Below are 25,082 nucleotides of genomic sequence, written 5' to 3'. Positions count from 1 at the left end.
GCTCTCAGACTTGTGGAGATGTCATGCTTGGAATGAATGCAGGAAAATCCCAGCGTGGGGCTGCGACTCAGAACGAGTGGACTCTGATGATGGGCTCATTACGTGGAGGGTGTTGGTCTGTGGGAGTGATTGGGCCTAATTGGGTAATTGTGTGTGATTAGAGGGAAGAATAAAAGGAGACTGGGCTGAAGAGACGACCTGTACCGGAGGCAGCATGGAGCTCACATACAGGGGTTTCTGTTCTTTGAAAGGACACACATGGAACCTGAAGCTCCAAACAAAGCTTAACTGTGATAGTTTCTAACAAACAAGGAAAGGAAGTTCAGAGAAAATTCCTCCCCCTCACACACATGATATATATGTGGATTATGTATCTACAAACTCAACCAACACAGAGATGCAGTAAGAGACTGAGTCCTGACTTGTTATTATTCCAGAGTCGTTCAGAAAGCCTCTCTCTGTGACTTCCTCCATTAACTTGTAATTGTTTCAGGGCTCAGAGAGGGATCTGTACTGGATGTAATTAAATGTGACCTTTCCCCGAAGCTGTTTAACCCTCTGTGTAAGTGTGTGTGTGCTCCTATGTAAATACGGCACCAGATAATGCACATTTAATTAAATGATAATCGATGCGCAGACGGTGTCTGAGTTCCTGCCTTGAGGCGGCGCTTGGATGTTGGTGTCTGTGTTTTCTGGATACTGAACACACTTTAAAGAAAACTGTAATAATGACACAGACATAAACAAACACATCACCTCCTCAGACTGGATGTTTAATTAGTGCCGAGTGCCTATGACACGAGGCCACTCCTCCCATAGCAAGCTATGGGAGGAGTGGCCTCGTGCCATAGGCACGAGGCCACTATTGATCTTCTGCGTGTTTCTTTGCAGTTTTATTTTTACTTATTCATTTTCCGCCCTTTTTCGCCGATTAATGCGGCCCGAACCGGCGAGAGGACCCCAACACATGATATATCAAAACGTGTGTTTTGATCCCGAATCCCGTGCTATTACTTTTATAAGGGATTGACGAGTTTTTCGCGAATTTATTCGCGAAAAACCGCGAGAAATTTCCCATTGAAATGAATGGAGAAGCCCGAAAAAAAAAAAAAATCAACAGACATTTTCAACAATGAACTGCTCTGGCATACTTTCACCGAGAGACTCCATTTAAATTTTAAAACGTAGGTACTCTTGCCTTCTCTTCAGCGATTCACTTCACTTATCGACAACTTTTACCGTTTTTAAACTATGAAGCCTCAGAGTTGTGTAGGTTTTTACTCAAATTTCACGGTTTATAATGGGTGTGTATTGCGCGGAATGTTGGTGCTAGAGTGGCAGGTAGAGTGAGGAGGAGAGAAGAAAATAGGCAAAAAATAAAACAGAAACTGCTCCCGTGGCCACAAATTTCACACCTCAGACATAATTTATACATAGAAACGTAGGAAAATTTGTCTTCTCGCTCAAATTCGTCTGCTAAAGCTGTAAAGTCTTATAGTTTTGGCGTGAGACGCAAAGATGCGCCAGCAACACCCATCCACAGCTTCATAGACTGCCATGTTAAATTTCTGGAGCAAAGCAGAAGCAATCCTTTCTTTGAATCGCTCTTTATAGCTCACATTTCTTCATTTTACCCACAAACTGCATATCTAGACGTTCAGGAAAGACTCAAGATGCCCAAAGTGAAGTCGGTTCAATGATTGGAAACACGGTTTGGCCACAAGGCCTTCCTGTTCGAGGAGGTTTGTTTCAGCATTTTCTCTCCCTCTAGCCATCTTCTAACTGAAATTCAAACTGGTAACCGTGACAACAAGGCCCCAACGGGCATACACACGCTCACACGCAGCAGAAGAGGAGGGTCTCCACAGAAAGAGGCGGGAAACTTCCAACTGACATAAGTAACTGGTATGTGGGGCAGCCATTTTGGCTTTTGGCACCTAAGTTGAACAATGACAGGTGTCTGTCTGTCATTGGCTAGCGCGTCATGTTAATTGCTAACATTAGCGGCTAATGCTACTTTTTAGTGGCAAGAAATTGGTGGTAGCATTAGTGGCAGCATTAGCATGTTAGCGAATAGCATATTAGCAATTAGCATGTTAGCAATTAGCATGTATTTAATTTTTAGTGGCTTAAAAGACATGCTAACACTAAACCAATGTTAAAATTAGTGGCTAGCGCGTCATGTTAATTGTTACCATTAGCGGCTAATGCTACTTTTTAGTGGCAAGAAATTGGTGGTAGCATTAGTGGCAGCATTAGCATGTTAGCGAATAGCATATTAGCAATTAGCATGTTAGCAATTAGCATGTATTTAATTTTTAGTGGCTTAAAAGACATGCTAACACTAAACCAATGTTAAAATTAGTGGCTAGCGCGTCATGTTAATTGTTACCATTAGCGGCTAATGCTAATTTTTAGTGGTAGAAATTGGTGGTAGCATTAGTGGCACCATTAGCATGTTAGCGAATAGCTAGCCACTAATTTCTTGCCACTAAAAATTAAAGACATGCATTAACCTAATGCTAACATTAGGCAGCCATTTTAGTAGTTCTTAGCACTTAATTTGAATCTGCGTGTGTAAAATGACAGACAGAGAAAGCAGAGCAGCTAGCGCGTCAGCGCTAGCCACTATTTAAGCTCCCAGTGGAAAACAGGATCTGCCAAAACATTAAAACCCCCCAAACCATCCCTGTCTCCCTTGGTGCTTTCACACAGCTGCTGGGCCTCTTAGCTATTGCTCTTCTCATTGACTGAATGACAACTTCTCAGTCATGTTTGACCTTTTTTCTTTATTTTAAACACAAATTATATCTGGCTGCTTTGCTGAAACTCCTGACACAACATCCCTGACCCGTTTCCTTCATCTTATTAGGTCAGTGAATAGCTAAACTGCTAACAGACGCTAACGACTAGCCGTCCACCATAGCTCATGTATGTTAGCGAGCTAGCGGAGCTAACGGAGCTAGCTAGCCGCTACCTTAACGCCGCGGACTCAACCGCGGAGTTAGCCTCGAGCTAACCGCTAGCTAACCGCTAGCTAACCGGGATTTAACCGCAGACCCGCGGGAGTTAAACACGAATTAGCCGCGGTGGTTAGCCGTGAGCTAATGCGGACCCAGATAGCCATTACATTTGGCCCGGATCCGTTTTAAGCCCCTTGCCTCCGTTTCTAGTTTAGAGACGTTTTCTGATTGTGAACCAGATCCGTGCCAGATAGAGGTTTCAGCTTAAACATTCTAACTGCCATCAGTTCAGTATTTATATCATTTTACAGATCTGGCCCAGATCACTTTTCCCATAGGTTACCGAAAGACGTTAGCTGTATCTGACACTGATTTGGTCCAGATCTGCAATATGAATCTGAGCCGATACTGTTTTCACATAGGCTACACTGGTGTGGCCCGAATCTGTGATACATATCTGAGCCGATTGCATTTAAAAAAGGGCTAAAAACTGCTCTGGCCCATATCTGCAAAACGGATTTGAGCCAACACTGTTTTGACAGAGACAGATAGCCACTGGACGCTGTAACGGAATAGAGCCGCAACCGCAAAACGATAGAGCCGGGTCTGGCCCGCATCCGCCTCACGGACTCGTTCCTGAGTCCAAATGCACATCGAGCCGAAGCCGTTTCTGGTCTGTTTTTAGGGGTTGTTGCGGATATGTGCCAGCGCCGATCCAGCACCGCCTGATCATCCCGTTACAGATGCGTAACGGGAGTGTGAAACGATTCCGCCTACCGGAGCTGTGCCGGATGTGTTACGATTCCGCTTAAATCACCACTGGATTGTCCTTTTGCCTTATTTTCGGCATTTTTGTCAATTAGCATGAGATAAATGCATTGTCATTAAGCTGAGCAATCAGTGTTTAAAAACTATACAGTACATTTTGTGATGCTATAAGGTCCGTTACAGCACAGGTCCGTTTGAGCTCCGTTTTAGGTCCGTTTTACAACAGCGCCCAAAGTGCCAAGTGAACGTTGGGTCTCGCTTGACTGTCGTCTTGCAGATACGGCCCACATCCGTACTACGGACTTCAGCCAGAAGCGCCAAAAAATAATAAAAAAAATATCATCAAACCAAGCTGTCAACGCAGATTATCTGACCAGCTATGCACACGTAAGTTTTTATGTGTTCTATGTGTTTATTATGTACATCTATTTGTATGTGTTTATTCTAATTTACTATTACTTAAACGTGCAAGTGAAATGCTGTTTGCTTTGTAGATAGCAGTTACAGGCTGTTATTTGCGCACCACGAGTCTGTGTTAGCCGTTTGATATTAAAGCCGCATCTATAGCGCTACTGCGCTATACAAATAGGCTAGCATGAGTGTTGCACAGAATAGACCCAATTATAGGATAACCGAATCAACTTTTTAATATCATGACATATATTTGCGCTAATGTGCTGAATTTTAAAAGGTGGTCTTAGTTTAGGATGACCAGTCCCCGTTTTTGGTTGCCTCCGGGAAAATACAGAAAAAACTACCTATGTCCCTGTGTTTTGAAGATAAAACTTGTATGTATTTCAATCAGATTGACAGTCAAACTAAAAATGTCCCCGTTTTTTCCAAAATTTTGGGATTATGTTCCCGGTTTTGGTCTCGGACATCTGGTCGGCGGACAGGATCGAGGAGGGCGTCAGCAGCAGGAGCAGCAACAGCTGCCACAGCACCCACCGAGTGATTTTGTTTAAGTGCATGTTTTGTTTTGTTTTTCACGTTGTGTTAATAGCCTGTGCGTTTTTTTTTTTATCCATTAATTCTGTGTTTGTTGTTCTCTGTGTTAATTGTTGACTTTGTTCATGACTTTGTTGTTCGTTTTTTATAATTAAATCTATGAATTCGTGGTCATTAACTCTGTGTTTGTTAACTTTGTTCACGTTGTTTTAGTAGGCTATGCGTTTTAATCATTAAAACGATTTATTTCAGCTATAGCCTATACGCATTGCTCCAACTGAAACCTGCCGAAAATAAGGCAAAAGGACAATCCAGTGGTGATTTAAGCGGAATCGTAACACATCCGGCACAGCTCCGGTAGGCGGAATCGTTTCACGCACCCGTTACGCATCTGTAACGGGATGATCAGGCGGTGCTGGATCGGCGCTGGCACATATCCGCAACAACCCCTAAAAACAGACCAGAAACGGCTTCGGCCCGATGTGCGTTTGGACTCAGGAACGAGTCCGTGAGGCGGATGCGGGCCAGACCCGGCTCTATCGTTTTGCGGTTGCGGCCCTGTTCCGTTACAGCGTCCAGTGGCTATCTGGGGAGGCTAGTGGGGTTAGCCGCCGGCTAATTCGCCGCGTTGCTCGCGGGTGCTTATCACAGTAATAATGTTGACGTTTTACAATTTAAAGGGAAGATATTTTTAAATTAAACTGTGTCAAACTGAAAAATATATTATTCCACCACATAAAGTAGGAAACATTTATGGCTTGCAACAACATTAATGACAGTATATATATATAATTGGAGTAATTTAATATATGATGTTTTTAATTAAATAAATAATGAGCTGTTGAACACTCATAAGAGTTATATTAAGTATGTTACATAACATTATTTGACAGGTCTATTTGTCTGCGTATAGTATTCCTCCAGCTGATCCAGACAGACTGCAGTGACGTCCAACGTGAGACGAAGAGCTGGACTCACAGGACAATTTGAAGGTCTTCACTTCATCGCTGATTCCTTGTTACAGCCTGGATGTGTTAAGTTTAATATTGATGTTTTTCTAACTGTAAGACTGTGCCGTGAACTGTTAAACTATTGCTCAGGCAGGAGTAATGAGTTTTATTGTTAAAATTATTATGATTAACGATCAATTATCACGATTTGCTGTTCTTTGTCTGGGGATCCTAGTGAGGACACCCCTCTTAAAGGTGGGGGTGTGACGATCCGTCTCGCTCTCTTCCTTATTTGATGCTGGCTTTCAGGTGGAGCTGGGAGGGGTCTGCTGCCTGTACCTGTCCTTCAGTTTGTAGAAGGCGAAGCATAAAGGACGACCCTTCTCAGTGTCTCTCTCTCTCAGCCAGGCCTACTGCATCCTCCTCATCCTGTTTGGTTTGTTGTACCCTGCATGACATCAAACTCACACCCATCCTGTCAGTAGGAACCAGGCCTTAAATGACTATTTGAGTTGTGCTTTTTGTTATAGCTGCTGCTCATGGTAGTAAAGACATGCTACTTAGTAAAGACATGCTAATTGCTAACATTAGTGGCTAATGCTTTACTACCAAGAGCATCCAGCGTGCCAGCTGCTCATGGTAGTAAAGACATGCTAATTGCTAACATTAGCGGCTAATGCTTGACTGCATGTAAAGACATGCTAATTGCTAACATTTGTGGCTATTTGAGGTGTGCTTTTTCAATACAGAACCCCGGCAACAGCCCACTCGGCACTTCAAAAATTTCCGCGGGAATTTTCTAGTTCAACTTCATCACCACCTGTACATGTGCTGTGTAGTAAAGTTGTTCTGGAGTCTTTCTGTTGGGAACTATGGGGCTTAATATGGTGATGGACAGAAGAGTACAGCTTAATTTATAGCTGAATGTCACTTCTACATGCATTTCCTGGTCTCCTGTAGCTTCCTAAAGTCTTTTGTCGTAGGGCAGGAAGACGGTTTTAGCATGATTGTATTTTTTTACATGGGTTTTATATTTTAAGGAGTTTTACGATTACATGCTTTTACTTGTGTTCTTGTAATATTATTTATTATGTTGAAATTTTAGTGCATGTGTGTGGTTTTTACTACAGCCTGTGAACACACCTTTTTATTGAGTAGCTGCACCTGGGAGGTTCCATCCTTTGTCCCTAATAGACAGCCGCTTACCCAATCAGCAGCAGCGAAGAGTGGCATCATGGGTCATATAGAGCAGAGAGGCTCAGACTTGGCACCGAGCTATTATGTGAGAAAAAAAGCGTGAAAGAGCTAGCATGGGAGAGGGACGCCAGAGAGACGCCGGAACGGCAGGATGACACTTGTATTGGCCGTGTGTTTCTTTTTTCCAGGTGACTCCCAGGACGCTCACTGCACATAGCAGCCGAGGCACCTGCAGCACCTGGCGCAGTCACAGATCTCCTCCGTAAAGGTTTTAAAACCTTTGAAGGTTTTAATTCCCTGTGGCCTTTTTATGTTGGAATGTAATTCCATCCTCTGGTCTCTATTAGCGTGCTCTCCCCCGATTTTCATCAGAACTTGTGTTCTCCTTTAAAAATAACCTTTTTCCTATTCCATCATCTCCACTTCTCATCTTCTCCCTCCCCCCCATACACTGTCATTCATTCATTCATCTTCTGTAACCACCTGTCCTGTGAAACGTCTTGGGGAGGCTGGAGCCTATCCCAGCTGTGAGAGGCGGGGTCCACCCTGGACAGATCTCCAGTCTATCACAGGAATCCTCCTAAAGTCTTTCCTTGTCTTCCCCTAGAGTCGACTGGATTTAATGTAGTCTGGAGACATAGTCTGTATATAAATATGGACCAAATGTCTCCACTTCCTGTCATTGCCCAAACTAACTATATTTTCCCGGGGATACGGGCGGCGCCATCTTGTGAGTTTGGAGCCAGACTCTGATCAGTACGGTCTGAGGGCGGAGCCACGTGGAGCCGTGATATCGATGCCCCAAAGCCCAGATGTTCTGAACAGATTCTGTTGGTGTCGTGTGTAAAAGCAAACACCACCGACGTGGCTCAGTGTGGTGCAGCCGTCCAAGCTTTCTGCATTTTAATTTATCACTGGTATACAGACCCAGGCTCCAGGGAATAGATGTGAACACACCTAAATCATCATTTAGCTTGACTCGATTAGTTACTAAAAATAAATAAAATTGGGCCGGGTAATGGGGCATCGAAAACATCTGCTGCTGAGCTGCATGAAAGCTTGTATGTGTTTATGTGGTTAGTCAGCGAGTGAGGATTCATTTGTGTGCGAACGAGAGTGTCAACAGCCTCTGGAGACAGAATGATCGGCTGATGAGCGTCCTCTCCTCCCCTCTTATTACAACATTAGAATAAGAATTGGATTCTCGGTGTGTCGGCGCTTCTATATCACCCTCTCTGATTGCATCACGCTCCTCCATCACCGCCACCATCACCAATGTTGTCCCGGGGGGCCAAATTAACATGCAGCAGAACCCCTTTCTGTTCAGGTCACAAGGAAAAACAATTATGGTTCCTCTTGTGCATGTATGTGCATGTTGTAGGGAAATGAGAGAGGCCTTAGAGAATCACAACATGGCACAAAATCATGAGGAAGGAACAAAAGAACCAGATCAAATCTGTTCAAGACGACTTCCAGTCATCACTAGAACCTCTCACATGGTTTTCACTGTCTTATAAAGGGAATGAAACTCTCCTTAGCCATCTCTCCTGCTCAAGAGGTAAATATAATACAGAAATAAATAAATAAGACACATACATACCTCTGTTATCACACCCCTTCACTCTCAGGGCTCATCCCTTGATAGCTTGTCCTCATTGATGGACCAATGAATTCTGAATTCTACCAGTGAACTCTAAAAGAAAATGTCAGGACATCTGTCCATGAGCTGAATGTGAAGAGAAACTGGGTCATGCAGCAAGACAACGAGCCCAAGAACACAAGTGGTTCTACAAAAGAACGGTTAAAGAAGAACAAGATGAATGTTTAGGAACGGCCAAGTCAAAGTCCTGACCATAATCCAATAGAAATGTTGTTGTTGGACCTGAAGCAAGCAGTTGATGTGAGGAAACCCACCAACATCTCAGAACTGAAGTGGTTCTGTTCTGAGGAATGGGCTAAAATTCCTCCAAGATGCTGTAGACCACTGATCAGCAGTTACCAGAAACATTTAGTGACAAGGAGGTCACAGCAGATACTGGAGACAAGGAGGACATGATATGAACACATGATTCATTTATTAAACAGCACACTAGTTACTGATCCATGTATTGATTAGGTTCTCTTTGTCTACTTTCAGGACTTGTGTGAAAATGATTTGAGTAATTTTTAGGAAGAAATGTAGAAAAAACTCAACGACTTTGAAGCAGCTCTATTTCTATCAATATACACATAAACAGAGTAGGGCAACTCACTCCACAACTTAAATACCTTTAACTGACACTCCCTGTAAGATAAAAACATCTAGACTCAAACACTCCCCTGACTAACAGGTCCAACTACATTTATCAGAGGAGATCTGGTAGAGCTCCGCCCCCTCACCTGATTTACCTGAGACAAACCAGGAAACAGTTTATTATTGTGTGAGACTACAGAGAGACACAGACAATCAGATTCACCTTCAGACCAAACTAACACCTTCCTCTGAGTGAGTCCAGCTACAGGAGAGAAAAGTGGAAAACTACAACACTGCTGCTTCAAGCTGCTGACTCTCCACACACTGAAGGTGAGTTTGACCAAAAACAGGACTCAAAGTCAAAGGAAGTTTCAGGGAAGTTAGTAGAAGATGGAGGAGAGCCATGACTGACTGGACTTTGTGTCTGCTGTGTTTCAGCTTCACTCAGAGACTAAATGGCTTCCAGATCAGAGGTGGACGATCTCTGCAGTCTGCACTCTGAGAAACTCAAACTCTTCTGTCTGGACCATCAGCAGCCAGTATGTGTCGTCTGCAGAGATTCAGAAATACACTCCAACCACAGTTTCAGGCCCGTTAATGAAGCTGCACGACAGCACAAGAAGAACCTTCAGGAAACTCTGGAGCCCTTAAAGGAGAAGTTAAAGGTTTGTGAACAAGTTAAAGTGAAGTTTAATGAAACAGAAAAACACATCAAGGTCCAGGCCCGACACACAGAGAGGCAGATTAAGGAGCAGTTCAAGAAGCTTCACCAGTTTCTAACAGAGGAAGAGGAGGCCAGGATGGCTGCACTGAGGGAGGAGGAGGAGCAGAAGAGTCAGATGATGAAGGAGAAGATGGAGACTCTGAGCAGAGAGATAGCAGCTCTTTCAGACACAGTCAGAGCCACAGAGGAGGAGCTGAGAGCTGAAGACGTCTCATTCCTGAACAACTACAAGGCTGCAGTGGAAAGAGTCCAGCGCTGCCCCCTGCTGGATGATCCACAGCTGCCCTCAGGAGCTCTGATAGACCAGGCCAAACATCTGGGCAACCTGACCTTCAACATCTGGAACAACATGAAGGACATGGTCTCCTACACTCCTGTCATTCTGGATCCAAACACCGCTCATCCAGAACTGATCCTGTCTGAAGATCTGACCAGTGTGAGAGGAGGAGATGAAAAACATCTTCCTGATAATCCAGAGAGGTTTGATCTTGTCTGTTCTGTCCTGGGCTCTGAGGGCTTTAACTCAGGGACTCACAGCTGGGATGTTGAGGGTGGAGAAAACACAGGATGGTTACTGGGTGTGTTAGCAGAGTCTGTCCAGAAGAAGGGAGCCATAGAGTCAGGATTGTGGGGAATAAGGTTCTTTAAGGGTAAATACTCAACATGTTCACCATCAACTCCTTCCACTGATCTCTCAGTAAAGAAAAAGCTCCAGAGGATCAGAGTGAATCTGGACTGGAACAGAGGAAATCTGTCGTTCTCTGATCTTGATACTAACAAACACATACACACCTTCAGACACACTTTCACTGAGAAGATGTTTCCATTCATTTTACTCATGGATCAAATCCCAGTGAAGATATTACCAGTGAATCAGATCAGTTAGAGATAAACATTATGATTATAAATGTGTATTGGGCTGTAACAACTAATCAATGTCAGTGATCATATAAATTGTAGTTTTGTCGTCATGGTGTTGGGTCAGTACGTCACTGCAACCAATGAAAACACATTTAATATCTGGTGGTGGAAGTAGATCATTGTGTTTAGAGTTTAAGACGTGCTGAAGCTAGAGATGATAACTTTCTTTATAAAAGGACCTGAAGCAAGCAGTTGATGTGAGGAAACCCACCAACATCTCAGAACTGAAGTGGTTCTGTTCTGAGGAATGGGCTAAAATTCCTCCAAGCTGCTGTAGACCACTGATCAGCAGTTACCAGAAACATTTAGTGACAAGGAGGTCACAGCAGATACTGGAAACAAGGCTTCACAGTAGTGGTGGGCGGGTCGATCCAGATATCAATAATATTGATACCAATGTAATGAGATTGATTCTTCAGTTTCAGTTTGTCTCTTGTTTCATTAAAGAGGCTGTAACCTGACTGTGTTGGTTTAAACATACATGCTACTAAAAATCATTTGTTTTACATTTTTTATTATAATTGTTGTGGAGCAATCATTTTTTTTTCTTACATAAACAAATAAGTGCAATGAAAGGAGAGATTAAGTTTTAGAATTGTAGTTTCTGAACACTTTAATTGAAAAAATAATTTGTTTTCATTTGTACTCAAGTCATCATTTTGTGTTGTTTCTGAACCAAAACTTTTATTGTGATAATTTTATTTCCTATTTTCTTATAAACTTTGCCCAATTTCTGTACTGGATTTTTATTGATTAATATTCCAAAAGGCAAATAACAAAAACACTTAAAGGTCATTAAGGTTCATTCAGATTTAGATTGATTCAGACTGACGATGCATCTACCTTAATTATTAAAAAATATCGGTATCGGTATCAGCGATACTGACCCTGTATTTACTTGGTATTGGATCGATACAAAATCTTCACTGACTTTAACAACTCAGTGATATGAACAAATGATTAATTATCTTGAATAAATAAATACAGTTGTATAATATTTCTGTTTCTTGGGTTTCTTGGGTTCTCTTTGTCTTCTTTCAGGAAAATCCTCTGATTTTTTAAGTCCTATTTTTACAGAACTGTAGATGATCCTGAAGGATCTCATCACCTTTAATCATCTCTGTTCATGTTCTTCTCTCCATTGACATAAATTGTTTCACATTCTTGATCCTTTCTCCAGCTGCAGCCTCAGTTTTCGTCCAGAGACCTCAACTTGTAGTTTCCTGTAGAACAGTCAGAGTTTATGAGTGAGATCTAGTTCAGTGGAATCTTCTCAGACAGGACGACCATAATGTTATAGATCACCTCCCTCCAGAATGAACTGATTCTGTTCCCTGAGCCTCACTACATTTAAAACTAGTTGATTTATTTGCTTTAACCAGTAAAGTAGCTTCAGACCAGTAGTTGCTGGTTGTTTTCTGTCTCCTCCAGACTGATTGGTTTTACATGGAGAAAAAACATGTTCCTTGTGATACTAAACATAAAACCGATTTCTTCAAAGGTCATTAAAGAGGTCACCCATGTTCCTCATTCCATTTTTTTTTATGTGTTCATTCATCACACGGTGAATACAAGGCATCTTTTTGACTCTGTGTGGTTTTTATATTCTCAGGACTCGCTTCACTTCACATCAACCACATGTTTGCACCGTAAAAACAAGCCCCTCTAAATCCCCCGTATTGATCCAGCGCGGCTTAAATACACAGCGAGACAATCGATCTCACTCAGCCAAGAGAGTGTATCGCCGCACTGAAAGCTTCAAGATGGAACAACATTCTTCTTTCCAGCACGAGGCTGGACGGGATCTGATGGGAGGATGATTGAAACCACGGCCTCCGAGCTGCTGCTGCTGATGCTGCTACTGATGCTGCTACCATCCCCCCTCCTCAAAGAAATGTTTTTTAGCTTTAGCTGCAAATGAACATCTTCAGGTGACAGAGAAATGAGCTGAAAATATTCTGCATGCCTGAAATAGTTCAGAGGTGCTTGTCAGTACGTCCAGCTGCATTCAGTCAAAAAACGTTTTACACTGAAGTGGAAAGTGTTTTAACTCGGTCCTCCACTAAAATGTTCCGTCTCATATTTAGTCTCTTTCATCAGATGCCCAGAATTCTCCTCTAAGTCTTTAGGACGTGTTAGAGAGTCTGTCTCCCTCCGTCTAATCAGACCATTGATCCCTAACCTCTCTCCTCTCCTCCCTCGTGTCATCGCTGGTAATGGGTATTGAAGAAGACGTTGATGGGCTCCAAATGAAAGTGGATGTCTGGCTAAAGTAGAATTTCTAACTTCCTCCTCAGCCAGGCGCCGTGATGTGTGACTTTGCCCCAGGAATTCCTCCATTTTTTACTCTACATTACTTGCAGTATGAGCCCCCCCGCCCCCTCACCCCCCTTCACTCAGTCAGTCAGTCCTCCTCCACTGACTCTAAAAGCCAGACACTTCGTCCTGCCACGCTCCATCAGATTCCATGAACTACCAACGCATTAGGTGCTGCAGCGTCGGCCTGGATATGAAGTATGAGTGTGTTCATGTGAGCAGCTCAGAAAAGACATTTAGAGCAAAAAATGCAGACTAGATGTTCTATCAGTGACCATTTATGGATTTTACTGGATATGTCAATGCTGAATGTATATCAAAAGGAAATTTACTGACTCAATCACTTTATCAAACTTTATTTATAGAGAGAGACAAACTCACAGGATGTTAAATGCATTGAGACAAAAAACAAATGGAATAAAAAGGATTCAGGCCTCACGTTGGTTAAACCTGGCTGTCAAACATGAGCAATAAACAACAAAAAGAAAGAAAAGAGACATTTAAATATGAAAACTAAACATTTTTATTAAAACTTCATACAACATACAGTGGACTTTGTACACCCACCATCTGCCCCGACATTTGATGGGGAAAACAGTTTATATGTAATAGTTAGGACATTAGTAAGTAGTTCATAAATGCAGTTATTATCTGTGTTATCAGTAGCTCTAAATTCAGAAGCAGAGAATAATTTAATAAATGATTAATAAACTATTTAAATGTACATTTATACATCACGTACTAATAGTTACTGTGTGAGTTAATAGGTTCAAAAAAAGGTTCATACAGATGTATTCTTACTGCGATTCATAATTAATTGAGGTAGTTATGTTTAATAAATGTTTATCATAATATAGTTCACTAACAAACACTAAATCTTTTAGAATATATGAATGAATTAACAATACATAAAGAGTTGACTAGTGTCTGTTAAAGTAGGAGCACGTCTTTATAATAACTGACACTAGGAGGCATCAGTAAAGTGTTACCATGTAAAATAAGGAAGGAAACTTGAACGTGAAGCTTCTTCAAGGTCGTGGTTTAAATTAAAGAACAAGACAAATCAAACTCATGTAGACTTGTTGTGTCTCTAGAAGGCGTTTCCTACAAGTGTTCAGCTCTACATGATGGTGAAGAAGGTTAGGTTTTTATCAGGAACATCTGGGGGTGGAGTCCACCTGAAGGTCACATGACTAGAGTCTGGTTATGCTCTGATACTCTCCTGAACCTGCACCTGGACCTAGTTCTCTGATGATCCATTAATGTCCAGAGACTCCAGGTTTCAGAGAAGCTTCCTGTGGACAGATGCTTTTAAAACAGGTTGGGGCAACAAAGTCCAACAACATCTACATCTATACTATCTTATCTAAAACAATAAAATCACAGCAGCATGAAGCGAGCAGAGTGAACATCAACACTTTATCAGAGCCTGAAGGACTGCTAAAGGATTCTCTGATGTGATCTCAGTAAAGATGTCAGAGTTCAGGGCTGAGGGTAGATTCCAGGGAGGAACGTCAAAGTTTTCCTAGAGATCAGACAACAGTCATGAGAGTGTCAGTACTAGTGTAACTTATAGCGTCCATCATTCAACGTTAGTTTCTCTAAGGTCAAGGAGCTGCTCTCTGGCTGGAGGCTGGAGGACTTTAAAGAGCAGAGCCTCCCTTCTTCTTTCTGTCTGCAGAAATACGGACTCATTAAGTCTCTGATAAGTCTCTAACCAATGTGCTGCTGGTCATTTAGTTAATTATTGCTCCAGTAATAAGATCTGAAGGTTTATTGAAGGCCTTGAAGTCTGCTGTGTGGTTTTTGATCAATAGCTGTGATTGGCAGTCTGTTCCCTAACCTCAAAGAAACCGAGAGGAAAACAAATCAGATCTTAACATGTGAGAGTCTTTCCATCTTGTTCCAACATCTGGATCATGTCTCCAAGTCAACCAGCAGCTGTTGATGGTTCTGATCCAGTGGTAGGTAGAGATCCATTAGAGACAGCAGCTGGTACAATATTCTACTGACCACATGATGGCGCTGCTTATTTACAGACACCCAAACAAATTGGTTGGATGTTCACACAAGATCTGAACAAGGCCCTGACTCCAAACGCTCCAATGAAATCAGAACGATCCCACCCCAGGACGTCCTTCTATCCTTCTGTACGTTCTGTGGTAATTCTTCAGGACATGGATGAAACATGAGCGTGTGAGGGAGGATTCTTGGTGAAGAGCAGATCCACTTCCAGTGCAGATCACGTCTGCTGCTCAGGGCTGGGCTTCATTCCTGCACGTCTCTCTTTGTGAACGTCTTTCAGCGTCTTCCAGCTTTCATCTGTTGTCCTCTTTCACTCGTCCTTCTTTCCGTCTCAACACATTTTCCGTGTCCAGCTCCGTCTCCCGTCAGCAGTCTGCTTTGTTTCCGTCTTATCTGCGTCTCAGCCCATTTCTTTTTTGTCCAAGCTACCTTTTACAACTTCATTGTGTTTTTTTTTTTTTTTAATGTTAATGTGAAAGGCCAAAGTAATAATGCCTTTATATAAAAATGGGTTTAAATGTGTGCTCTACTTAGTATTCACCCTAAATTCAAATCTATAAAAGCTTTATTCTTTCCTCTCTCTGCAGCCATCCTCCTCCTGGGCTGTCAGTCATCTCTGTAAAATCACAGCAACACTGAGCTGACTGCAGCATCACTGTTGACTGGATCATATATTCAGAGAGGATAAACTGTAGTAATCTGAAGCTGACTGCAGATTAATAGCTGCTGTCATTTAAGTGCTGGTGTGTTGTAGTAATAACTGATTGTGATTAATTTCATGCTGCTAAAGGTTCAATCTCAATCTGAGGTGATTGAACAGAAACTTTATTTCTATAAATAACACACACTGGACATTCTTGTGAGGAGTTTGCTCTCTGGGCTCTGCTGTGTTGTTTTTTTAAAGGTGTGTCTGACCAATAAAGTTCTTAAGTGTGATCGATGAAGCTGGATCTTAATAAACTATTTCAGGAGTGATTAGCATGAACATGGACAAGTCGGACTGAGTCTGGAGGAACTGGTCGGTGCGTGGATGAAGATCAGGAAGTTGGGACTGATTCAGGTCTTTGTTTGTATCCACATCATCATCATTTCTTCTTTAATTTGGTGTGAAATAACTCTGAGGAGGGTGTGAAGGTGAAATGTAAGTGTTCTGTTCATGATTAGGGAAGTCTGAGACGTGCAGCCACGTTTAAAAGTCCAACTTCTTTCTTTAAACAAGTTTGTGTTTGCCATTAAAAGCAGGTTGTCAACGAATCATTTTATAAAATGATTCGTTGACACTAATCCCGTCGCCTTTCAGACGACACAATGAAAAGTTCTCCATCAGCTCTAATTAGTCTTTCTGGGCCTTATTTGGACAAATGAATGCTTTTCAAACGCTCTTGTTTTCATTCATCCTCTCACAAAGACAAAGTCAATAAAACACAAGAAGGCTGCACCAGAAACAAACCATGCATTGACTCCTCGTGCACCTCCATCATTAACAAACCCCCACCCCCTCCGTCCACCCCCGCTGCCTTCGGCCCCATCCCAGAACTCATTTCTCACCACGTCCACAATCATCACAGAGCTTTATTTGTTGTGTTTGTTTTATTTATCCAGCCTCTTCGCGTGCCATTGTTTACCCTGCCGGCGATGTCCTTGGACGTCCATACGTCTCGGAAATGGATAATACCTGCCAGAATCTAATTTGCCCCGCATCCCCACCCCCTACCGCCCCCATCGCTCCTTCCCTCTCTGCCCTGTCGGACCTTGTAGGCAGATCCTTTTGGGTCCACAGATAATAAATATCTGATCCGTGCTGCTGCAGAGGAGATGGATCACGGAGGTGGAGGGAAAAGTGAGGAAAGTCCTGGTAAGAAGCAAACAGACTGGGAGGAGGAAGCTCTGTGCAGACAGGGTTAGTGTGTCAGTTTGTTCAATGCTCCATCTGCAGCTATTAATTATGAATTCAAACCTAATGAATTGGTTTGTCTCTAACAAGCTGAAAAATTCATTCTGGGCTCTGTTTGTGTTTGTAGTTGATCTGTTAAACCTTCAAACGGCTGTTGGAGGCTCCAGGTTTGGTTGGAAGCTGAAGGTTTGACTCTGGTGGTGACGCAGAAACATCACAACTAACAGCAACAAGGCTTCATACAGCAGCACTGTCTTTAACGAGAGTCTCTGATCATCTAAAACAACACTGCATTCATGTTTCCTAAAGGTGCTGGATGAATGTTTCCGATAAACTCCTTAAGTCTAAATGGTGTCTGGAAACAGAAACATGAGGTTTTAGCTTCTTTGATTTCTTTGAATGATGTTTCCACAGTCTCTTCACATGGAGGGAACTGTCTTGTCATATCCAGACTCTCCATCATCTGGATCGTGCTCCAACCAATCAAAGACATTTAAACTAATCAGATGACATGTACGACTACTGTTACTTGTAGTCAGTTTAGGTCATTCCTGTCCATCCTGAACTGAGACATGATATTAAATCTCATTAAAAGGTTCCACGCTAAGAAGAACCTAGAAACATCTAAACATGGTGAGATGGAGTATCAGCTGATACAGAGAACAACATCTGCTGTCATTAGTCAACAGTCAGTGGCCTGTAGCCGGGATCAATTTAGCTTTAATGATCAGTAAATTAAGGGATGTGCCACGACTCCGAGCTACAAAGATGATGCTGCTGAGTTTGGGCTGAAACAAATGAGCTCATTTAAACGTTCATTGTGTTGGTGTTTGTGTGGCTGCTGCTCCAGAGTCTCCAGCAGTTTGACCCGAGCTTTTTAACGCTAATATCATTTTAAACAGATCAGAAGGGGCTTGGCCCTGTTAATCCGTTCATTCCAGCTGTGCCTTGTTAGCAGTAAAGGGTCCATGTAGTGTATGATGTAAAACAGGTTCTCACAGAGATAGAAAGACGTGTCCGTGGGTGTGTGTGTGTGATATTCCTCCAAGCAACATCATTCTTTGAGACATTTTCATGGATGTTCAGACATGTGTAATTCTCCAGATGCATTTTATCAGTGCATGCATCAACAGCTACAGCCTGTGTGTCTGGACTATGTTCAACAGGCTCAGGATCATGTGATATACTGTCATGTTAGATGTGTGTGAGTGTGTGTACACATGACTCTATTACTTGTGGGGACCAATCTTTCATGGAATACTAATGTTGTGTGGCCAGTTTTCCAGGTCTTGCAACCTGTTAAGACTTGGTTTCACCTCTAAGGATGCGTATGCTTCATTGCTTGATGCTTTTTGCAGATGATGCAGTTCTGTTGCACTGGGCCGAGTTTGAGAATCAGCACCTCCAAGTCTGAAAATGTTCCCTTGAATTGTTCCCTCCAAGTGGAGGGAGTGACTTCTGGCCACAAGTGAAGGAGTTCAGGTATCTCAGAGTGTCATGAGTGACGGTACAATGGAGCCAGACATGGAGAGGTGCAGTCCTGCCAGGGTTGTATCTGACCCTCATGGTGAAGAGGGAGTGTCAGGGTGGATGAAGGGCAAGTGAATCGCTTGACTGACATCCAACCTGATCAATCTGATCTCACCTGTCCATCTCTAAGTCCCTGTGTCTCCACCTGGTCTTTATATAAATGTGTCTCTACATGCGTCCCCAGCCAGCACTTGAGATCTGATCTCAGTTTGTGTGTCTGTAAATCAGCAGCGCCATCATGTGGTCAGTAGAATATTGTACCAGCTTTACTGGGTGTGGCCACCTGGGAGGAGACCCCGGGGTTTAGATTATATATCTCGTCTGGACTGGGAATGATTCAGGATCCTCCTGGAAGTGTTGCAGTGAGTTGCTATGAAGAGGTACATCTCTCTAGCCACTGCAGCACAATCTCTGGTGAGTGGATGTAAATGGATGAATGGGTTATTGTTAGGTTAGAGAATACATTCTGACAATGGAAGGTCCTCACAAAGATAGAAACACAACTTAATTAGGGTTTGTACTTGTACTGCAGTTGTACTATTGTGACCAGTTTGAGTTTTCTTTTCTCACTGTTGTTCTGGAGGGTTAAAGTCAGAATTAGTTTCTGTGTAAGGAAATGCAGTAAGTCAGTGAATGTCCTCACAAGCATAGCCATCCAGAGACGTGTGTGTGTGTGTGTGTGTGTGTGGTGCAGGATTTGCCTTCTGAATAATGCAGGAGTGTTTTTCCAAACATATTAGCTATTCAATCACGCTGCTGCAATATGCTTTTTACCTCGTGATCACACTCACTTAATGATACTAAGAATGCAGTGGTGTTGTTTATGCCCTGGGTCAGTCTGTCTGTCTTCATCACACACAGTCTGTCAGGCTGTCGTCTCAGTACTGACTGTTTACTGCGTCTACATCTTCTTCTTTGGTCTCTGCCTTTTTCTCTCACACATTCTCTCTTTTCTGTCCCAGCCAGACGGAGGCTTTTATTGCCCAGAGCCAAGTCTTAAAAGGCGAACGCTGTAGACCTGACAGAGCGCCTCCTACCTCCTCGGCCCCGTAGACCAACACAAACATGGAGTTCATGTTAGGATATGAAAACTTGGACTTGTTCTGTTTATTCATGGGTTTCTGTTCTGGACTTACTCTGGTCACATTTCTCTTTGCACAAACCTCTTGGTTTACTTTTAAAACATTATTACCCCTGCGTCTTTCTGTCCAGACTCCATTCACACCTTCATCAATCTGATCTGGTCTCACCTGTCCATCTCTAAGTCCCTGTGTCTCCACCAGGTCTTAATATAAATGTGTCTCCACATGTGTCCCCAGCCAGCACTTGAGATCTGATCAACAGCTGGTTGTTGACTTGGAGACATGATCCAGATTTTAGAACAAGATGGAAAGACTCTCACATGTTAAGATCTGATTTCTTTTAGAGACAAAGACTCAGATTAGACCTGGTGAATCCCACACAGCCTCCTCATGTACTTGTGATCAGATGGATGTGATGTGATTGTTTTCATCTTTATAAGTTCTTCTGTATAAATAGTTCTCTCTCTGAGTCCTCCTGTTTGTTTCCACACCTTGTTTCCTCCAGTGTCTCCTCCTCCTTCTTTGGCCTTCGCAGACCCTTTTTCAAGTTGATTCTGCTTTTCTTTGTTTGCTCTATAGCTTGGATTATCTGCCTTGTGACTGCAGGCCTTTGTTCATGAAGCTTTTCATTACTGCATCCTGCCTCTTCCCTGCTTGTTCTGCATCTCGGTCCTTCCTCTTTCTGCAAAACTCCACATTAATATTCATTTGTGTTTAAAACAGAGACCATCCCTACCCTCCACCAAGTCTCACGACGATACAGCCAACAGACCAAATAGTTTTGACTTGCTGCTGCTAAATCCACCTGAAAACTGAATGTAAACATCTTCCATCTCTGATTTCTGACCCTTTTGTTCAAGCTGATCAATTATTCATTACGTCTTTAAGAAGATTTATGTTGAAAGTTTCTTGCACAAACATCCAGATTTGATTCCTCCTTTCTTTCTGTGTCTCAGATTCTAAATCTTTTCACTCCTGTGCTCCTGTGGTGCAGCCAGTGTTTCCCGGCGTCATCCTCCCACTGACGTCACGCTTCAAACAGAATCCAGGATGATTTGTGTGCTCTTCAGCCGTTTCATGTCGGGCGGCTGCATCTGGAGAGACGCCTGCTGAAAAGAAACTTTTACAGCCACAGGCGTGGCAGCGTGAGGGGAGCTGGCTTCTGTTTTAGATGCTGTTTGATGCCTCCTTCACAGTCGTGTGCTGAGTGCTGTCACTTGTTTGTCATCATGTGTTCACCTTTTCTATGTTAAAACACTTGGAGCTGTTTTATTTAGCTGGACTCTTAACTCTCACTGGTGCTGTGAGGAAGGTGTGGACGGAAAAGCTGGTTCGTTTGAATATTAACGTCTTCAGCCTTCTATGGTGCTGGGAGGCCTTAAAATATATAAAAAACCAGGTCCATGTTCCTGACCCTGGTCTCCACGGACCATGGTCTCTGTGGACCCTGGTCTCATTCAGCAACCCCTTGACTAGAACTGGACCAAGAGTTTAGAGAAATACCACAAAGGTTCTAGTAACAATAGAACCAGGCCCACTCTCCATTTGGACATGTGGAGAACCAAAGAACCCAAAGTGTTCCACGTTGGGTTTTTACCTCTTGAAAGTGAATCTGGCTACAAAATCCTACTGATTCCACTACAGGAGGCAACGTACACACAATTCAACCTCTGGACATTTTATTTATCCTGGACATCATCACATTCTACCATTGTGATCATTATACAATCCAGAAGAAGATGGAGATTTCCTCCATGTTGTTCACACATGGAACTCCCCAGGGAAACCAGTCATGCTACATATCAATGCTAAGCTATAATGTTACCACATGGCTAACCTGCCGTCACATATACAACCAAGAGTCTATTTTCAGATTAGTCTCCAGTAAACTTTGTTCAGTATTTAAGACAAGCGTACAATGGCTAGACGTGTGTTACAATCCATCTGAGTGATTTAAAGCATTTTTTAGTTTGAATAGTCTGGAAGACAGACGTCTTTGTTTTCAGTTTGGCAGGTCTTCATTCATCCAAAAAATCAGAAGGAATTAGTTCTACCGATTAAAATGCAGAAAACTTTTAAAGTCTGAAATGTGCGTCAGCTTTATTAAACATCATGATGTGAAAGTTTGTCTGTGAAGGTTTCTGTGCCGGGGCACTGTGACAGCAGACGCAGGGATTTTACTTTTACTGGGCCACCGTGACATTTTCTGCTTTTCCACTTTGACAAACAATTTAGTTTTGAAGTTATATCTCGAGCAGTCAGCGTCACCGACTGAACATGAACCTCTCACCGTCATCCAGTGAAGGAAGAAATCATTTAGTCCAGATATTCACTATAAAACATGGTCCAAACTCTGGCAGGTTCCCACCCTTGTTTCTGTTGAATCCCTTGAAATCTAAGCCCAGACCGTTTGTTCCTGACTCTGCTGGGGGCTCCAGTATTAATCTCATACATATTGTAAACCTGCTCAGAATGTGACGGTTTTTAAAAAGACGCCAAATGACTCATTTCCCTCCCGTTTCCCTTCCTCAGACCTGTTTTGTATTAGTCACACGTCACAGCTGAACCCTGATCTCTATTAGGAGATTCTTTTCTTGACATTATCCCCGGTGACACGGTCCTTTGCTCATCCAGAATAATGCAGGATTTCAGATTTTCCACTTGAAATTCACCCCAATTTAGTTAAAGCGGTAAAGTAGCTTTTAGAAAAAAGGATTTTCATTTTGGTTGGATTTACATTCATTTCAAGGGGGGAAGATTAGAGGAGCTGACGTGCAGCTATGAAACTGAGAGATGACAGGAGTAACTCTGCTCTGCAAGCAAATTAACAGCAATCACTGCTGTTTCTCTGCTCCTTCCATCAGAGCAGGGAAGCTGTGAAGCTGTTATGAACACGGCTTTGTTCACTCACGGAAAATCCTGCCTGAATGAAGTGGAGGGTTCCCGTTTCATTCTGGATTCCTTCTTGTTTTTATGGCAGTGAAATGGTTTCATAAAACCATCCAACACCTTTTTATGATGGGAAACCTTCGATGATCATTTTATAATAAATACTATTTATCACTCTGAAAGCTTTACTCCTTCTCTTCATTTGGACGTTCACTCTGGAGGGAGAAACATTTCCTGGCTCTGTTTCCTTTCTGTGTTTTTAATTAAAAGTTATTCTTTTAATGCAGTTTTTTGAAAAAAATAAAAAGTTTTAAATTCATGCATAATGCACACACACTAGTAGAAAGTTGCAATGCTCAGTGTGTTAGACATTCTTAATCCACACAGGACTAGTTTTATCTGGGGACTTGTACTAATTTGTTATAATTGATGTTATTCTTAATGTGAATCAACCACGTCTGCAATTTTACAAATGACACAGTAATACAAACTAGTCTGATATTTTCCTGAGCTTTTCTTCCCTTCTAACAATCATGGAGGCCGTGTCGTGATTAGAGATGATGTTTTGAAAGCAGAAAACAGTTAGGATGAACATTCAGCTCAAATCTAGAAGGATGATGAGGTGGATGACATGCAGGGGAAACGTTGTGATCAGTTCATTTGATTCATGTGTTCATCACATGTGTAAAGGTGGAGCTGAACATGTGAGCATGTGTCCTGGCCACACTGTTGGACCTTGTACTCAAGTGACGTCTTCTGTGCGAGCAGAGTTTAACTCATTGATTCATAAAAACAGTTTGAATAACTGAAAAAAGGCACCAAAGCTGATGTTTGTCTGTGAGTAATGAGAGCATATTCTGCTCTGTTGAATTTGATGTATTGATGAATTAATGTTGGCATCACGTCAGTAAAGATGGAGCAGGTTTAAAACCTGACAGGTCTCACTTTGTGTTTGCTCTTCTTTCAAAATAAGAGCAAACACAAGGAAAACGTTCAAGAGTCAGTACTATGACACTCATCACATCATGTTTACCTTTTTCTTATATAATTAAAAAAATTAATATTTCCAAATCACCACAGTAATGCTGCCAGAAAGTCCTTCCATTTTGCTTCATATTTATTATCACACCAGAGAACCACAGTTGTTAGCTGAGCAGAATAGTAATAATCCTTAAGATAAGATTCTGTTCCACTATTTATTTCTGTTCCACTATTTATCTTTTATAGCTACCCTTTTTGCTCTTGCTATTTTTTTATTCTGCATCTTTCTGTAAGCTGTTGTGAACTGCAATTTCCCCATTGCGGGACTAATAAGGTTTTTCTTATTCTTATTCTTGTTAGGGAGAGACATGCCACCTCTTTCCTTACTAATGATCAATGTATTGGATCTAAGCCTTGTTTTTTTTCCAAATAAAGCATGAAGGACTATAATTGAACATTAGTATCTGTTGTTTTTTTATCCGTATGAATATGTGTCAAGGAGCTCTAAAAGGATAGGAAGGCAGTTTTCTGGGTTACTAATATATAGCTAGACATCGTCAGCTTACAGTATTACTTTATGTTCTGTATTATTGATCAGAGTTCCCTGTATGTTACTATGTTCTCTTTCTGCTTGTGCCAAAGTTTCCAAGTAAAGTACATAGAGGGTTGGAGATAGAGGGCATCCCCAAGGTGTGGCTCTTTCCAGTTTAATGCGATAGTCTTTGATATTTTTATTTAAAAATTAAACCGGTGAAACAAACTCATACGACTGGTCGATGCACTGGAGCACTGAGTGAGTCATGAACGAGTCATGAACGAGTCAGGCATCAGTCGGCCTCCATTGGTTTGTTCATTGGTAGTCTGAACACAGCACAACACATAAACCTCTTTATATCTTTACATCTGGTACCGACACACACACACACACACACACACACACACACACAGTGAAGAGTGTGTGTTAAAGCCTGTGGTGGACTGTCAGAGAAATGAAGAGATGGAGAGAGAGATGACAGGAACCCCCTGGACCGCTCACTGAGATTAATAGCTGTAATATGAACACTGATATTACCACAGCTCTACGTGAATCACATACGCACACTTCATCACATAAACAGGCTGTTCCACGTGGCTGCTCCTTGAAGGCAGAGCTAAACATATACAGTAGTAGTAGTAGTAGTAGTAGTAGTAGTAGTCTGTCACTTCCAATCAGGGACAGTCCAATAAAAGATCCCACATAAAACTCCTTTTAGCAGAGTGTGGAAAAGCTACACTTAACTGTGAGTCAAGGAAACTCAGATGTATGTATTTAGCTTTTGATAAATGAACCACACACCTGGAGGCTTTGACTCTCCTCATATCAGGTAGCAGTTCAGTTTATGAACTCAGAGGCAGAGAGGCCAACGTTCAGACAAGGTTCAGTCTATTCAGTATTCTGAACAGACTGACTTTGCATCGATGCATGTGATCACTGGACAATCATTTCCATCATTTAGGCACCAACATCCATGATCTCACCTGTCCATTTACCTGGTCTTAATATAAATGTGTCTCCACATGCGTCCCCAGCCAGCACTTGAGATCTGATCTCAGTTTGTGTGTCTGTAAATCAGCAGCGCCATCATGTGGTCAGTAGAATATTGTAGCAGCTGCTGTCTCTA

The 25,082-nt window shown here is 42.2% G+C and overlaps 2 protein-coding genes across 2 annotated transcripts in view; both read left to right on the top strand.

The window, feature by feature from the left end:
• LOC311486859 (E3 ubiquitin-protein ligase TRIM35-like) overlaps positions 1 to 25,082 on the top strand; it is a gene marked incomplete at both ends in the record, with an annotated part of 117,544 nt that overhangs the window by 7,103 nt on the left and 85,359 nt on the right. The gene's annotated exons all lie outside the window — the stretch shown is intronic.
• LOC311487420 (nuclear factor 7, brain-like) lies at positions 8,980 to 12,334 on the top strand. The gene is made up of 2 exons (XM_084543687.1): positions 8,980 to 9,389; positions 9,498 to 12,334. Exon 2 carries the CDS (start codon positions 9,515 to 9,517, stop codon positions 10,667 to 10,669), a length of 1,155 nt encoding a protein of 384 aa, XP_084399813.1. The 5' UTR covers positions 8,980 to 9,389; positions 9,498 to 9,514; the 3' UTR covers positions 10,670 to 12,334.

This window comes from Chelon labrosus (genome assembly GCF_963514085.1).
Source record: "Chelon labrosus genome assembly, chromosome: 4".
Classification (NCBI taxonomy): domain Eukaryota; kingdom Metazoa; phylum Chordata; class Actinopteri; order Mugiliformes; family Mugilidae; genus Chelon; species Chelon labrosus.
Note: the sequence above shows the minus strand (reverse complement) of the source record. Positions and strands in the feature narration are given on the sequence as shown.

Bases quoted from the DNA above. Each gene is read 5' to 3' on its own strand.
- LOC311487420 (XM_084543687.1), top strand. From the start codon at position 9,515: ATGGCTTCCAGATCAGAGGTGGACGATCTCTGCAGTCTGCACTCTGAG.